The sequence below is a fragment of the Somniosus microcephalus genome, chromosome 25, assembly GCF_052327205.1.
Source record: "Somniosus microcephalus isolate GS21.2 chromosome 25, FLI_Smic_1.0, whole genome shotgun sequence".
Lineage (NCBI taxonomy): Eukaryota > Metazoa > Chordata > Chondrichthyes > Squaliformes > Somniosidae > Somniosus > Somniosus microcephalus.
In genome coordinates, this window is record NC_141011.1 from 51,539,273 (window position 1) to 51,556,243 (window position 16,971).

The 16,971-nt window shown below is 46.4% G+C and overlaps 1 protein-coding gene across 27 annotated transcripts in view; it reads left to right on the top strand.

The window, feature by feature from the left end:
- kif1b (kinesin family member 1B) overlaps nucleotides 1–16,971 on the top strand; it is a 290,388-nt gene that overhangs the window by 227,167 nt on the left and 46,250 nt on the right. For 14 of the 27 annotated variants that reach the window (XM_085967411.1, XM_085967414.1, XM_085967422.1 and 11 more), the window contains 3 exons: nucleotides 693–748; nucleotides 8,884–8,992; nucleotides 9,504–9,570. In XM_085967411.1, the coding sequence (XP_085823537.1) occupies nucleotides 693–748; nucleotides 8,884–8,992; nucleotides 9,504–9,570 (232 nt within the window). Of the gene's footprint in view, nucleotides 1–692; nucleotides 749–2,154; nucleotides 2,356–8,883; nucleotides 8,993–9,503; nucleotides 9,571–16,971 lie in introns of all 27 variants that reach the window. The other 13 variants (XM_085967403.1, XM_085967405.1, XM_085967413.1 and 10 more) reach the window with 1 other exon arrangement.

Genomic DNA, 16,971 nt, shown 5'->3' on the forward strand with positions numbered 1-16,971 from the left:
GCCCTGCAAGTTTATTTCCCTCAAGTGCCTATCCAGTCTCCCCTTGAAAACATTGAGTGTCTCCGCTTCCACCACTTCCGTCGGCAGTGAGTTCCAGGTCCTCAGCACTCGCTGCGTAAAAAAGTTTTTCCTCACATCCCCCTGTATATCTTGCCCAAAACCTTAAACCTGTGTCCCCTCGTCCTTGTACCATCAACTAGTCTTTGTATGACACTAGTTTCTCCTCAAGGCCTGAATCTACATGCCTCTTCTACCCCCCCCCCCTTACTGTAGCAATACAGTAGACAATTTTCACTAGTACATTGTTATTTTTTAATCTAATAAATATCTTAAAACCCTGATTCATTTAATGTCTTTTTTGCACCTGTATTGCAACAGTGTATTGGATATACATTTGACCTGAATGAGCTAAAGTTGAACAACTCTCTGATTCACAGCCAGAATATTGTACAGTTGTTATTTATTCAGTAAGCTCATGCTCCAATGGGTATGCACAGATGTGTGCTCCATAATCAAAACACAATACATGAGGTGGTAAAAATACAATTACCTGTAAAATAAAATGCCATTGAGATGGTCTCTCCCAATCTTTCATTGGTAGATCTACTGCACTTTAGTTTTTTAATTGGGCGAACATTGCATAGACTAGGGGATGGATGAATAAACCTGCCTTTTTAATGTTTTTCTCACAGACCACCGCAACCAGCTCGCAAATATTTCCCTCCTCCAATGCCTCTTTCAAAACCAGGTGAGTCTGAATGGAAGTTCGTTTGTTGTTGTGGCGTTAGATATTAGATGTGTTATACAGTATTGGTATTTTCAGCAGCATCCAATCTTTTGTCTAGCTGTCGACCTGGTGCTTGAGCAGTAAATCTCCGATCTAGTTAACCTATTCTGTTGTACGATTAAGATTGTTACATAGACGAGCACTTTTCCACAGTTTGTACATAAAGTAAATACCAGCAGTTCCCTGGTAATTTCTCGCGAAGCTAACAATGATTTCGGGTGACAAGTTCTGGCTCAGGAAATTAGTGGTAATTATATGCAAGGTCTCCAATAAATGAAACAAACTCTGAAGCAAGTAAAGACCAATCTGCCCATCAAACCCACTCTATCTGGAGTCAACATATGTTTTTTCTGTCAGGGCTTTCCTTTCTCTCTCTCGCGCGCTCTCTCTCTCTCTCTTTTCTCTCTCTCTCTCTCTCTCTCTCTCTCTTTCTCTCTCTCTCACTCACTCACTTTCGCTCGCTCGCTCTCGCTCTCTCTCTCACTCTCTTTCACGCTCTCGCTCTCTTTCTCTCGCTCGCTCTCTTGCTCTCTTCCTCTCACTCCCCCTTTCTCTCCCTCCCCCTTTCTTTCGCTCCCCCTCTATTTCTCTTTCTTTCGCTCTCTTTTCTTTTGCTCTCTTCCTCTCTCTCTTTCTCTCCCTCTTTCGCTGTCTTTCTTCTCTCGCTCACTTTGGGTTGAAATAGAATTCTGTAATTTGCTCCTCTAGTGCAGGCCTAGCTTTTTATCTTGGCTCTTGTTTCCTATTTTATGGTCTGCACTCGAACCACTCATTTGAACCCTGAGCTGTACAATAAGAAGATAGACTAATTAGTATTTTCTTTTGTAAAGTATTGATCTTTATTTTTGTGATTTGGTACAATAATATGGTGTCTTAGTTTCTTTTCCAACTGCAACAAATAATGAAGATATATGTGGGATTTAATTTTCAGAATAGAATATAATACTTAATGAAATGTACAGCCATCAAATTATGTTTTCATCTCTTGTCAATATGGGAATAATTTTCAGTGGCTTATATATAGAAATATATTCATTCAAATCTGAAGTAATGGAGGTGTGGATGAAAATATTTCCTAAAGCAAGTCTTAATAGCAAAGGAAAAGAGCCTTGATACTTATTTAATGCTGTCAGTCTCTTGTATATACACTTAAAGATATGGAACATTTTTGTAATTATTGCCAAGAAAGATTTGCAGTTGCAAAAAGATATAATTAATATCAAGACTTGTGCACCAAAACATTTTTTATATTTTTATTTTTGCATGTTAATATTTATTTTCTTTTTATCCTCTTTCCCCCCCCCCCCCCCCCCAAACCCTATTTGCCCTCTACACCATCCATGCCCTTGATTTCTCTTCCATTTCAGACCATGCACGAAAGATTGAGTTGATTAGATATCTGATGTCTGGCTATGTAAATGTACAATTGCTTGACGCTCTCTCTGAGAATGCCAACACGTTTGTCTCGTCTGCTACCGGCTCGTTCATCGACAGCGCAGATCAGCTGCCAGCATTTCTTTTCCATCCTCTTCCCATTTGTCACGTTCTGAAAGTCCCAAAGCATCACGGTTGGTAACTAGCACAGAGCCCATGGCAAATTAGTGTAGTCTTCCCCTATTGTAGTTCAAATTTGCAGATCCCCGCTCCCATTGTTCACTATGAACTAGTGCACTGTACTGTACTGAAGTAGATGCTCCAAGCATAGAAAGAACACTGCTATGTGAAGCTTAATCTGTAGCTTAAAATCTATCTTCATTTTAACATTGTTGTGTGAGTTTGTGCCTTACCGTGGATATTCATTCTTTGTCTCATCATTTACTTTTAGGCTAGTTTTTTTTAAAAACTCAATTGTTTTTTCTATTTTTTTTTGAAGTGACATGAAAAATATAATCAGAGAAACAGCATTTGAAATCACAGGATCTGATCTGGATATGAAACCCTTCAGATATCCTGCCGCCACGTTTTATACTGGCAAACTATCCACTGAACTGGCCAGATTTTCCATTTAATGGATTCTGGTTAAGAACAAGGATAGAGTTTGGATATGGGATCGGTTGTTGTAGATTCTCCTGCCTCTCTAAGGCACCTATTCATCAGTCTTTTACTTCATAGAATCATAGAAGTTTATGGCACAGAAGGAGGCCGTTCGGCCCATCGTGTCTGTGCCGGCTGAAAAAGAGCTATCCAGCCTAATCCCACTTTACAGCTCTTGGTCCGTAGCCCTGTAGGTTGCGGCACTTCAAGTGCATATCCAAGTACTTTTTAAATACGATGAGGGTTTCTGCCTCTACCACCCTTTCAGGCAGTGAGTTCCAGACCCCCAACACCCACTGGGTGAAAAAATTTCTCCTCAACTCTTCTCTAATCCTTCTACCAATTACTTTAAATCTACGCCCCCTAGTTATTGACCTCTCTGCTAAGGGAGGCTAACTTATCTTGCAGCTATTTGTTTTCTTCAAATGACTATTTGTAAAAAAAAATGATGCAGGTTGGTTGCATTGTCAGATAAAAAGAGAAAAAAATGCAACATTTTAACTTTTTTTTAAAACCTAATTGTAGTGGCAAGGACCATAATCCAGCATATCACTAAAGTTGCAAAAAGTAGATAGACAGACGGATTGCAGCGGTTCAAGAAGGCGGCTCACCACCACTTTCTCGAGGGTAATTAGGGATGGGCAATAAATGACATCCTTGGCAGAGACACCCACATCCCAGGAACTAATTTTTTAAAAATGAGGTGAATCAGGCAGTAGAGATGAATAATGTCAAGTTTGGGTTTCAAGAGGCTTTAGATTGCTGCTAGAGGTTGTGGGTAAGTGCAATAAATCTTGCCAGCTTGGAAAGAACAAGAAAGGAAAATTCAGAGTAACGATGACCTTTGGAAGAACTGATGAAATGGACATAACGGAGGTTATAACTCGGGGAGAAGCTGATGAATGTGGCATTAAATAGTTGGAAGAGTGATTGGATTGGATGATGCGTGGAGGAGGCCATTGAAGGAACAAAGTGAGACGCACGATGGGAAGCTCCTGAGTTGATGAAAGAAAGGAAGCCAGATAGCTGTGGACATAGCTCAGGTAGAAGACGGCGTGATGGTAACTTGCTTAGAGATGAGGGATGCTGGACCCGGTCAAAGGCTTTGGAGATGTACAAGGAGTCAGTAACAGGCAAGATCGCCATCAGCGCTGTGACTTTGCTGAATATCATACTGGGGTTAGGTCAGAACATTGGCTGCAGGTTTCTTACTGTCATTTTATGTGGAATCTCGGTCAGGAGCAACGTTCCCTCTAAGCTGCGCGGCCGGGCAGAAATGGGAAAGGTCCCGCGCAGGCCATCACCAGCTTCGCCATTGTAAATACCGCGCGCTAAAAGAAACAGGCCGCGCAGAACCAAAGTGCAGCTCACGGGGAGCATTGGTCGAGAGTCTGCCAGAGTGAAAGCTGGTGTACGGAACAGACATGTAAAACACCAACATTTAAAAACCACTTTGTAGGAGGTAACTAGCATTGCACTCTGTGATCCGGATCATAATTGGTAGGTTTAGCCCAGAGAGCTGAAATGCAGCAGCCAATGTCTATCGGGCACTTTATAAAAATAAAAAAATATGAATAACATCTCCTTTCTGCCAAGCCCCAAAAGCATGTTTAATCTTTTTTTCTTCTTCTCAACTATTGCCAAAATGTTGCATTGCTCCAAAATCAAAATCCTCATCCAAAAAATGGATTTTTTTTTCCATATTTGACACAAAATATAAGCTTTGGTGACGAGTTTTCTCTCTCAGAATGTGTTCTAATAGAAGCGCACATAACTCCAGGCTGAAACTCCAGTGCAGCACTGGGAGCGCTGCACTGTCGGAGGTGCAGTCTTTCGGATGAGACATTAAACCGAGGCCCCGTCTCTGCTCTCAGGTGGGCGTAAAAGATCCCGTGGCACTATTTCGAAGAAGAGCAGGGGCTGAGATGAGGAGAAACTTCTTCACTCAGAGGGTAGTAAATCTATGGAATTTGCTACCCCAGAGAGCTGTGGAAGCTGCAACATTAAATAAATTTAAAATGGAGATAGACAGTTTCCTAGCAGATAAGGGAATTAGGGGTTACGGGGAGAGGGCAGGGAAGTGGACGTGAGTCTAGATTCGGATCAGCCATGATCCTATTGAATGGCGGAGCAGGCCCGAGGGGCCGTATGGCCTACTCCTGCTCCTACTTCTTATGTTCTTAAAACAGATTATCTGGTCATTATCACATTGCTGTTTGTGGGAGCTTGCTGTGCGCAAATTGGCTGCTGCATTTCCCACATTACAACAGTGACTCCACTTCAAAAAAAAAAAAAAAAAAGTACTTCATTGGCTGTAAAGCGCTTTGAGACGTCCGGTAGTCGTGAAAGGCGCTATAGAAATGCAAGTCTTTCTTTCTATGTAACTAGTAATTCTGTTGCTCCCTCCCTACTGTTCTCCATTAGGTTGTGATTATGTACTCCAGTAACTAAATGTTTGCCTGTCCAATGTTTGCCATGATCCAGTGAAATGTATTTTCGATGCTTTCTCTCTTTATTTTAAGCTGTGCATATTTCAAAGACGTTAAAAATTATTTGCTTTTTAATCAAATAGGACAGATGTCAATATTTTGGCTCTCTGGGATATGGAAACAACCGGTTCTTCCAAAGAGAGTTTAATTTTCTAACGCACTGGTTACTCGCCAGCATTGTTAATGAGGGATTTGCTTTGAATAATTTTGTAAAGTTGCTCCGAAGTGAAAATCACTCTTGTGCAGTAATCCATCTAACTGGAGCCTTCGCGTTTTGTGTTCTGTTGAACAGTTATGTAGTTCAAAGCAATCCCATCTGCATCTCCCATTTAAATTCCACTGAAATAAAAATGCAATTTAGTTTGGCTCTGCAACCAATGGGCTGTGTTAGTGTCAGTTTCAGGAGGAGTTAAAAGAAAGACTTGCATTTCTATAGCACCTTTCATGACCAGCAGTCGTCCCAAAGCGCTTTCCAGCCGATGAAGTACTTTTTGAAGTGTAGTCACTGTTGTAATGTGGGAAACGCAGCAGCCAATTTGCGCACAACAGCAATGTGATAATGACCAGATAATCTGTTTTTTATTGATGTTGGTTGAGGGATAAATATTGGCCCCAGGACACCGGGGAGAACTCCCCTGCTGTTGTTCGAAATAGTGCCAAGGGATCTTTTACGTCCACCCAAGAGAGCAGACAGGGCCTCGGTTTAACGCCTCATCCGAAAGACGGCACCGCCAACAGTGCAGCACTCCCTCCGTACTGCTCTGAGAGTGTCAGCCTAGCTATTTGTGCTCAAGTCTCTGGAGTGGGACTTGAACCCACAACCTTCTGACTCAGAGGCGAGGGTGCTGCCCACTGAGCCACTGGCTGACACTAAGCGAGGCAACAAGCTTGGTGACTGTACTGGAATGAGAACTTGGACCAAAAATGGTGAGGGCTGAACGAGTTCAGCAGCGAAGGGAATCGCTGCGATTGTTTTTAACGTGATCGCAACATTCTCATAATGAGGGGGCTTGTAGGTTGGAGAATGTTGTCGGAGTATAAAAATCAGAACCAAGATCAGACTTGGAGTAGAAGCTGCACAACAAAATATTTTGTCTTTCACTACTTAAAACTGGTCCTGAACTTGGCTGACACGTCGATATTTTGGCGGATGAAATAGAAAACAGAGGAATTAGTTGGTGTTGACCTTTGTGTAATGGTCATCCTTTGCACTTTCGAATAGTTCCACCAAATGCCATCTATTTTGAGAAAAGGTTTTATACAGATTACTGTATGACATAAAACAAGAAATGTACAGCATTGTACAACATTTCTGAATTCATATTCATTGGATAAGCTCTTCAGTTATGGTGTAGAACTGTTTCTAGACTTTTTTTTATTTGCTTCTGGTTGTGGGTGACACTGGCCTGGCTGCAGGTTATTGCCCAGCCCTACTTCCCCTCCCCAAAATAAATGCTGCTGAACCTTCTCCTTGAACTGCTGCAGAGTTTGTGCTTATGGTGTTCCTGCAATGGTGTTGGGTAGGGAATTCCAGGATTCTGGCCTAGCAATGATGAAGGAACGGCAATATATGGCCAAGCCAGAGTGGAGGGGAAATGGAGGTGATGGTGTTCCCACAATTTTGCTGCTCATGTCCTTCTTGGTAAAGAAAGTTCTTGAATTTCTATCGGGCCATTCACGACCTCCGGACGTCCCAAAGCGCTTAACAGCCAATGGCGTACTTTTGAAGTGTAGTCACTGTTGTAATGTAGGGAATGTAGAGGTTCTAGGGCTGGGAGGTGCTATTGAATTAAGCTTGGCCAATTAAGTAGTATATTCTACAGCCACAGCGCCAGTGGTGGAGGGGATAGATATCGAGTCCATTAGCCCCAAGCAGGCACCTTTATCATAGATGTTGTTCAGCTTCTTGGGTGTTGTTGCAGCTCTACCTGTCCAGGTGAGTGGTGAGTCTTCCATCACACTCCTGACTCGAGTCTTGCAGATAGTGGAGAGGCTTTGCAGTGTCAGGAGGTGATCCACTCGTCACCAAGTACCCAGCTTCTGACCCTGCTTTTGTAGCCACAGTGTTGATCTGGCTGCTCCAGTTAAGCTTCTAGTAAATGTGACCCATGTTTCTCATATTAAGCACACAAACGTACTTCCAGATTTCCAGCATCCGCAGTATTTTGCTATTGTATTACTTTCAACTATGCTTAGTTTCACCGAGAGCAGAAACTAACTGTAATGGACAAATGGCTGAGCTGCAACCCTAACACGAGCCTGCCGGGCTAGGAAACGATGTTCTCTCATTGATTTAGACCAGTCAGGAAGCAGCTTTTTTTTGCGCCAATCAGTCCTCCAGTCCAGGTAGTTTAAAGAGCCGAGGCTCAATCGTCCCAGTTTTCAAGCTTTGGGGTATGGTGAAATATTGGGGAACAAGAGCTGGTTGGAAGGGGAAGAAGGCTTGAATATTTTGTGTTTTGGGGGGGTTGAATTTATGTGCACAGAGGTCTTGCGTGTGTGTGTGTGTGTCAGATTGTCATTGTGTGTGTCAGATTGTGTGTGTCTCAGATTGTCTGTGTGTGTATGTGTCAGATTGTGTGTGTCTCTCAGATTGTGTGTGTGTCAGATTGTGTGTGTGTCAGATTGTGTGTGTGTCAGATTGTGTGTGTGTCAGATTGTGTGTGTGTCAGATTGTGTGTGTGTGTCAGATTGTGTGTGTGTGTCAGATTGTGTGTGTGTGTCAGATTGTGTGTGTGTGTCAGATTGTGTGTGTGTGTCAGATTGTGTGTGTGTGTCAGATTGTGTGTGTGTGTCAGATTGTGTGTGTGTGTGTGTCAGATTGTGTGTGTGTGTGTCAGATTGTGTGTGTGTGTGTGTGTCAGATTGTGTGTGTGTGTGCGCGTCAGATTGTGTGCGCGTGTTTTGTGTTTGAGGTCTTGCAATAGTTGTTCACAGGAATGTTTGAATTGTCTGTGCAACCAGGGCGCTCATTTCTGCAGAATCATGCAGCCCACTTACTGGTGTTGACCCAAGTTATTCGGTCCTCGGCTCCAAAGATTGGCCATCCCTGGTTTATCTTGCGTGATATCTGGTTTGGAGCTGCATTATTTTGCTAAGAAATGCAATCCACCAGGACACCTCATCAAGCTGCAATTTCGCATTCTGTAATTTACGGCATTCAGAAGATTAAGTTGCCGTCATACTTCCATCTATACTTTCGTGTTGTAGCTTTAGTAAATTGGTTAATTCATCCTTTTTATATTCTGACATCACCGTGGTACTTTACAACAGACACAACCGTCCTATCGACCAACTGGTGCATCAAATAATTCGGGACAGAATAAAGAACGTGGCATCAAAATTTTGTGTGAAAGATCTTTAATGCTCAGAGGATTAAGTGGGAGGAGGTGAGAAATTAGGAGTCTGGGTTTAGAATTGGTTGATTGCTTTATCCTTTATCCTCCTTTTCCCCAGAAGGTTTATTTTGAAAGCTATAAGATGAATGGAAAATGGCTGGCGGTTACTGCTGACTGTCGCTCGCTCCATGTTAAGTTTGATGTGTTGACACTTTTGTTATTCTTCATGTTTCAGTGCCAGCCACTAAGTTGAATGCCATGAGCAAACCTAGTCTCGGACAATGCGTCAGCAAATACGACTTGCTTGTTTGGTTTGAGATCAGTGAACTGGAACCTACGGGAGAGTAAGTTAATAAATGACCAGGCTTGTTTTTACTGATCAATACACGTACAGTCGGGCACAGCACAATTTGTAGGATCTTTTTCTCATAGTGTTGTCTCATTAGTTGGGTAACTTCTTGTACAGCTCTGGTTATTCATACGTGTCAGAACTTAAATGCTTTGAGAAGTTGTCTCCCTACAACAATTACTATCTTTTTATAAACTGTGTTCATGGCAGGGAGGGGGTGGAGGGAAGAGATAGGAAAAGAGATCATAGATACAGTGCAAATTCTGATAAGGGCTACACAGGTCATAGAGGTTTTTGTTTTATCCTACCGCTTGTATATTCTTTCTGCCCAAGAAACCTTTTGGAAAACTGAAGTAGTTAAAACTTATGATCAGTTTATAAAACTGTACACGGTCTTTCTACGTTTTATTAGGGTGGGTGAGCAAGGAAAGAATGGTTGAGTTGAATTCTTTTCCTCATTTAGGCTGATTCTTGCTTTGACGATGTCTTTCTTGTCTGTTCTACAGGTATATCCCGGCAGTAGTGGACCACAGTGGAGGCTTGCCGTGCCAAGGCACTTACCTGCTTCACCAGGTAAATATTTTGGATAAACTCATCTGTTTAACCCTGCCTCTGGTAATTTAATTTATGAATTGGTGCTGACTTCAAAAATTGTCACGTGAGATATTAAACTTCCAAGCCTCAATTACACTTAAATCCCCGTGTCGTCAATTCTGATCTCAGCAGCTGTAACATTGTCTTGAAATATCATCGTTACCCGGTATGTGTACCTCTTCATTCAGTACAGTTCTCCTGTTGTACCCAACTCTAATTCCGTGCAGCTGAATTTTGGCCCGTTAGATACAACTGGATTCCTCGTTAACAATGGTCTGAATTTAACTGAAGCCAAATCCCAGCTTGTTGATGCTTGGGAAATAGCTGTTGCTGCATTTGATGCTCCGATAATCTCAAATGTTTCTAAATGCAAAATAAAAATTTGGAACTGGGCCTAGTTCTTGTTTTGTCATTGACCTGAAAAGAGTCTCTCAATTTTAGCGAGGGGGGAAAAAAACTACCAGATGATTCTATTCTTTTATTATTCGTTCCTGGGATGTGGGCATCGCAGGCAAGGCCCAGCATTTATTGCCCATCCCTAATTGTCCTTGAGAAGGTGGTGGTGAGCTGCCGCCTTGAACCGCTGCAGTCCGTGTGGTGAAGGTGCTCCCACAGTGCTGTTAGGGAGGGAGTTCCAGGATTTTGACCCAGCGACGATGAAGGAACGGTCGATATATTTCCAAATCAGGAAGGTGTGAGATTTGATGGGGAACATGGTGATGGTGTTCCCATGCGCCTGCTGTCCTTGTCCTTCTAGGTGGAAGAGGTCGCGGGTTTGGGAGGTGCTGCTGAAGAAGCCTTGGCGAGTTGCTGCAGTGCATCTTGTGGATGGTCCACACTGCAGCCACAGTGTGGTTCATGGGACTAAGTTCACTTAGGGACTCTCAAAATTGAGCTTAGTTTTTGTCGGAGGAAAGAAAATTTAGAGGAGACATCATCCAGAAGTTTAACATGGTAGGGACAGACATGGCCGTAGTAAGGCTATTTAAATTAAATTGCAGAACTAAAGCAAGAACTGGTTGCCTTATCTGAGGAAGGATGTTCTTGCCATGGAGGGAGTGCAGCGAAGATTCACCAGGCTGATACCTGGGATGGCAGGAATGACGTATGAGGAGAGATTGGGTTGATTGGCTTGTACTCGCTGGAGTTTAGAAGAATGAGAGGGGATCTCATTGAAACTTATAAAATTCTAACAGGACGGTGGCATAGTGGTTAGCACGGTGGCATAGTGGTTAGCACTGTTGCCTCACAGCGCCAGGGACCCGGGTTCGAATCCGGCCTCGGGCGACTGTCTGTGTGGAGTTTGCACATTCTCCCCGTGTTTGCGTGGGTTTCCTCCGGGTGCTCCGGTTTCCTCCCACAGTCCAAAGATGTGCGGGTTAGGTTGATTGGCTATGATAAATTGACCCTTAGTGTTAGGGGGATTAAATGGGGATATGTGTTAGGTGTAGGGGTTACGGGGATTGGGTGGGATATGTGTCGGTGCAGGCTCGATGGGCCGAAATGGCCTCTATCTGCACTGTGGGGTTTCTGTGATTCTGTGATTCTGTGACTAGACAGACTAGATGCAGGAAGGATGTTCCCGATGGTCGGGGAGACCAGAACCAGGGGTCACAGTCTAAGGATAAGGGGTAAGCCATTTAGGACAGAGATGAGGAGGAATTTCTTCACCCAGAGAGTGGGGAACCTGTGGAATTCTCTACCACAGAAGGCAGCAGAGGCCAATTCATTAAATATATTCAAGAAGGAGTTGGATATATTTCTTAAGGCTAAAGGGATCAAGGGATATGGAGAGAACGCAGGAACAGGGTACTGAATTTGGATAATCAGCCATGATCGCATTGAATGGTGGAGCAGGCTCGAGGGGCCGAATGGCCTACTCCTGCTCCTACTATGTTTCTATGTAAGAGGATACACTTCCCCTGAGCTATGAAAATGAAGAATAGTGCTTCACCAGAACAATTAGTGCCACGTAAATTATTTAAAAACAGCTGGAGTGCCCGTGCTTCAGTTGTCAGGCGTTGAGCTGAGCCATACAGACAGGGTTTCATTTCCACCCTGCACTGAGGTGGCTGCACAGGGCCTCTGTGTCCCAGAGCTAGGATGGGTAGAAATCAGCCAGGTTCTTGCTCCTGATCACTATACAGTGGCCCTGGCGTGAATGAGTGAGTGAGTAGCTATGCGCATACTTAAGATGAAAATAAGCTCGCGATGCCCTCCACAGTCGAATAGCCGGTCAACCCTGGCTGAACCGGCTACCACATAAATCATAGACACTGGGGGCGAGGTGACAGCGAGCAACAAAGTGTTATTGAACCGTGCCTCATCTCGAGTCCGTGCTGTTGGCGCAGTGCCTTTAGCAGGGCTGAGAAAATTCAAGAAAAAGCTAAATACGAATTCTAAAAATGCTCTTTTAAAGCAATACAGGGATACACGAACCTGATCAAATATTCTGTGCCCACAGCCACAGTGTGCTGTTTGCATCATGGTTGCGCCATTTGTGTAACTCAACCATACAGAATTAAAACAGTGTAGGCTGTAAAATGCAGTTCTCAGAAAGCATTCCATTTTACGTGCCATTGTGCACAGAGCACATTGTTGACGTGCATAGGAAGGAATAAAACTGTGAGGAGAAATGAGTCATCATTTGGTTGAACTGACCTGCGTCCACTGCAGGAGAATTTTTTTTTAGCTTGGAGATTTTGTGGAGCATCGATTGAACTGAAAGGAAAATAATCTTTGGCAGGACAGCGGTTTAGCATTGAGGCAATAGAAAGAAAGACTTGCATTTATACAGCACTTTTCACAACCGCCGGACGTCCCACAGCGCTTTGCAGCCAATGAAGTACTTTTTGAAGTGTAGCCGCTGTTGTAATGTAGCAAACGCAGCGGCCAATTGCGCACAGCAAGCTCCCACAAGCAGCAACGTGATGATGACCAGTTCAAACCACATTTCTCTCAAACTCAATCATAAGAAATATTCCTTTTAGAAGGATTTAGAAATTTTTAATCAGTCCATGGCAGTGGTGTGCTAAACGTTCTGGCTGTCTATCATGCAGCATCCCTGGCCTGGATTTAGTCTAGCTTCCTGTATTGTCTTCTGTCTTTCTAATTACAAACACCACCTCAAGCCTTTTTGCATCAGACATATTGTCTATTGAGGAGCTCTGGATGATGGTGATCTGACTAAAGCCGTAATAATAAAATACATTTTAGAGTAATGCTATAGATGGTGTTTTTAGAATACTTTATTCCAGTTTCTGATTTTTTTTTTAAACAAAACAATTTCTTGATATAATCTAGACTTGCGATGATTTAGTTTTCTTTTAAAGCTCACTTGGCTGATGGTTTCAACCTACAAAGGCTCAGCTTCCAGAGGCTCTTAGTCCTTCATTCATTCATTCATTCAGTCCTGTCCTAGTCAAGCTGTGACCTTGTACAATAACACTGCTGTACTAAAATTAGAAATAGATACGTAATTTAAGGAGGAAGGAACTTGCACTTGTCGAGCAAACGTGACCTCGGGAGCATCCTAAAGTGCTTCACAGCTGACGAAGAACGTTTTGAAGTGTTGTCGCTCTTGTGATGTAGGGAAGCGCGGCAACTTTAGAGCAGAGAAGGCCGAGGGGGGGACCTGATTTGAGGTGTACAAAATTCTGAGGGGCATAGATAGGGTAGATAGAAAGGAGCTTTTCCCCTTTAGTAGAGGGGTCAATAACCAAGGGGCATAGTTTCAAGGTAAAGGGGCAGGAGGTTTAGAGGGGATTTGAGGAAAAACTTTTTCACCGAGAGGGTGGTTGGAATCTGGAACTCACTGCCTGAAAGGGTGGTAGAGGCAGGAACCCTCACAACATTCAAGAAGCATTTAGATGAGCACTTGAAACGCCATAGCATACAAGGCTACGGACCAAGTGCTGGAAAATGGGATTAGAATAGACAGGGCTTGATGGCCGGTGTGGACACGATGGGCCGAAGGGCCTCTTTCTGTGCTGTATAACTCTATGGCCTAGAAATTCAGTTGCTTGCGCCAGCCGGTAGCGCCTTAGGAGGAGGAGATGTTGGGCGCTAGGCGGCTAGCGGCCGGGCGCAGCGCGATCTGCGCCTCTCCCCAACTTCACTCACGATTTAGCGGCGGCGCAAAGTCTTTGCGCGCGTTCAGCTGCGCGCGCAGATCCTGACGTCATTTCCTCATGCAACGCCCTTTGTGCGCCCCAAACCGGAAATTCAGTCGCGACGCCCTATTGTGCGCCCCTAGCGACTGGTAGAGGGGAATGGTTCTCAGTTGATGCGGGGGGCGCAAATTAAAGGGCACACCTCCTGCAGTAGAAAAGGCTGCCATTTCGCAGCACTCCTTTTTGAGAGACAGATCTTTACAGAGAGACAAAGGTAGAGAGCTTTCTGCTTTGGCTCAACACTCGGACAGGTACTTGTGGCTTCAGGCCACAGCTTTCCACTTGTCTTTGCCTTCAGTGTCATATCATTGTTTGCAAACATATAATGGGGGCTGCAATGGGTGCAAATGTTGGCCTTCTCCATTGCATCCAAAGCGCTCACAGACGCTGTGAGAGAGTGGCAGTCCTGGCTAGACGGAGAGGGGGCAACAGGCGTCGGGAAAGGAGGCCTTACCCACCCAGGGTATACCGCCAGCAGTTCTCCTATCTGAACATGTCTGACGAGCAGTGTGTTCGGAGGCTGCGGTTCCGAAGGGCGGTGGTCACTGAGATCTGCAACCTGCTTGGCGGTGATCTGCAGCCACATCTGAGGAGCAGGACGTCTCTGTCGGTGGCAGTGAAGGTGACGGTGGCTCTCAACTTCTATGCCACCGGCTCCTTCCAATCCGCTACTGGGGACATTTCCAACATCTCCCAGTTCGCCGTGCATTGCTGCATCCGCCAGGTGACCAATGCCCTTTTCAAAAGGAGACGTCAGTTCATCTCCTTCTCCATGGCCCTTCTCAAGCAGCAACAGCGTGCAATGGGCTTTGCAGCATTCGCGGGCTTCCCCATGGTGCAGGGCGCCATTGACTGCACGCATGTGGCTTTGCGGGCACCTCTGGAGAATGCCGAGGATTACCGCATGCGCAGCAAACAGCTGAAGAACAGACTGCTGGGCTGCTGCTGCGTGGCGAGTGCCCTGGCGATGCCTGGCCGATCCAGCGAGGGTGGCAGCAGTTAGTGTCCGTGTGGCCCTGGTCTGTGTCCGCATGACACCAGCCAGTGAATGAACGGCACAACTGAGCACTTGGCTCGAAGCCGCCTGTGCTGCCGCGAAGTCCTGCAGACTCCTGGCCTGTGCTGCACTGAATTGTTGCAGACTCCTGGCCTGTGATACTCCGAATTCCTGCACACTCCTTGACAGAGACTCAATGGAGTCAGGCATCCTTGCCACTGCAGCCATGAGCTCATTGTGCCTGCGCTCAGCCTGGACGGCCATTTCCTCCAGGAGCCGCACCTCCTCTGCGCTCACTGTCGCAGGACTGGAGGCCGCACTCACCCTCTGGGGAGAAGTCCGCCGAGCTTCCCCACCCCTCCCGCGTTGCTGCAGGCCGCTGGGCCCCGGAGCTTCACTCTCCTCCGACCCTTCCCCCCGGCTCCCCTCCAGGGAAGACGTGTCCCCTTCATCGCCATGGGCTGGCGCGGCTGAGGGTGGCACTGATGGGCCGGCTTCCTCTTCCTCCTCCTCGAATTCGGAATCGCTGACAGTGGCAGCTTGAGGGCCCGCCTCCTCACCTGGCGATTCACCATCTGAAAGCAGGGAGGCACAAGAGTTGCTTTAGAGTGAGGACAGGGCGGCAGCGAGGGAGGCATGAGTGCTGCCATGCACTGCATTGGTCGGTCAGTGGCAAAGGATGCTGATCTGAGGCGCAAGTGGAAAGAGAGAGGTCAAAAAGGTGATGCCCTTACCATTGGTGCCCAGAACAGGGTCGGCATCTCCACTGGCGACGGGGCCAATCAGCCGTCCTGCCATAATGCGCTCCACACGCTGGTCGAGGTCGGAGAGCTCTTTGACGTCAGGACGGCCTCCCCCGGTCTCACGTTGCTTCCTCCGGTTGTGCGCCACCTTGGCCTGCAAGAGAAAGGACGGCCTCTAAGTACAGTGTGAAGCCCTGATCTTGTCTGCACTGCCTCCCATGGTGGACTGGCCCTGACAGTGTGAAGCCCTGATCTTGTCTGCACTGCCTCCCATGGTGGACTGGCCCTGACAGTGTGAAGCCCTGATCTTGGCTGCACTGCCTCCCATGGTGGACTGGCCCTGACAGTGTGAAGCCCTGATCTTGTCTGCACTGCCTCCCATGGTGGACTGGCCCTGACAGTGTGAAGCCCTGATCTTGGCTGCACTGCCTCCCATGGTGGACTGGCCCTGACAGTGTGAAGCCCTGATCTTGGCTGCACTGCCTCCCATGGTGGACTGGCCCTGACAGTGTGAAGCCCTGCTCTTGGCTGTACTGCCTCCCATGGTCGAATAGCTTGTACAGTGTGTAAAGTGCTGAATGTGCAAGTGGTTTTCATGACAGTCCCATAGCTGCTGGATGAGGGCTGGCCCTTAGGGCTTTCAGGTCCCTTTGCCCATAAACTGAGGTGCACATGCAGGGATGAGGAGGACACTGGAAAGGGTACTTGCCCTGACAACCCGAGTGAGGTCGTTGAACTTTTTCCGGCATTGCACAGGAGTCCTGGCAACCACGCTGTTGGAAGTCACCCTGTTTGAGACCTCCCTCCAGGCTTTCCGGTAGGCGCTGGGCAGCGGCCTCCTGCCACCTTCTGGGAACAGAACATGACGCCTGCGCTCCACTCCGCCAACCAGCACCCTCAGGTCACCCTCACTGAAGCGCTGCGCTCTCTCCCTGGCCTTCTCCATAGCCCTGGGCGTTGCGCAGATGAAGCAGAAGTGGTCAGGCCTAGCTTGAGGGCTGCAGTGTGCAGGGCATTCCAGGCAAACAAACCCACCCTCCCCCTTTAAGAGCTGACCGGCGCCAGAGTGTCTGCCGTCAATCAACAACTCTCCGCACCTGCGCTGCGCCCGGCCTCGGGGGTATCGCTCAGGACCGCCGGCTTAGCGCCTAAAGATAGTCGTGCATCGCCTGTTTTAGCGCAGCAGCAACCTCTTGGGGCGATGCGACTGAATATCGGCGAAGGTGGCGCGAACTTGCGCCGGGCGCAAACTTTAGCGGCCGCCCGACTTTAGCGCCCCGAACGTGGCTATACTGAATTTCTAGGCCTATGACTCTATAACCAATTTGCACACAGCCAGGTCCCATAAACAGCAATGAGGTAAATGACCAGATCATTTATTTTGTTGATGTTGGCCTGAGGGATATATGTTGGCTAGGATAGCCCTGCTCCTCTTTGAAAAGCGCCACGGGGGATCTTTCACCTGGGA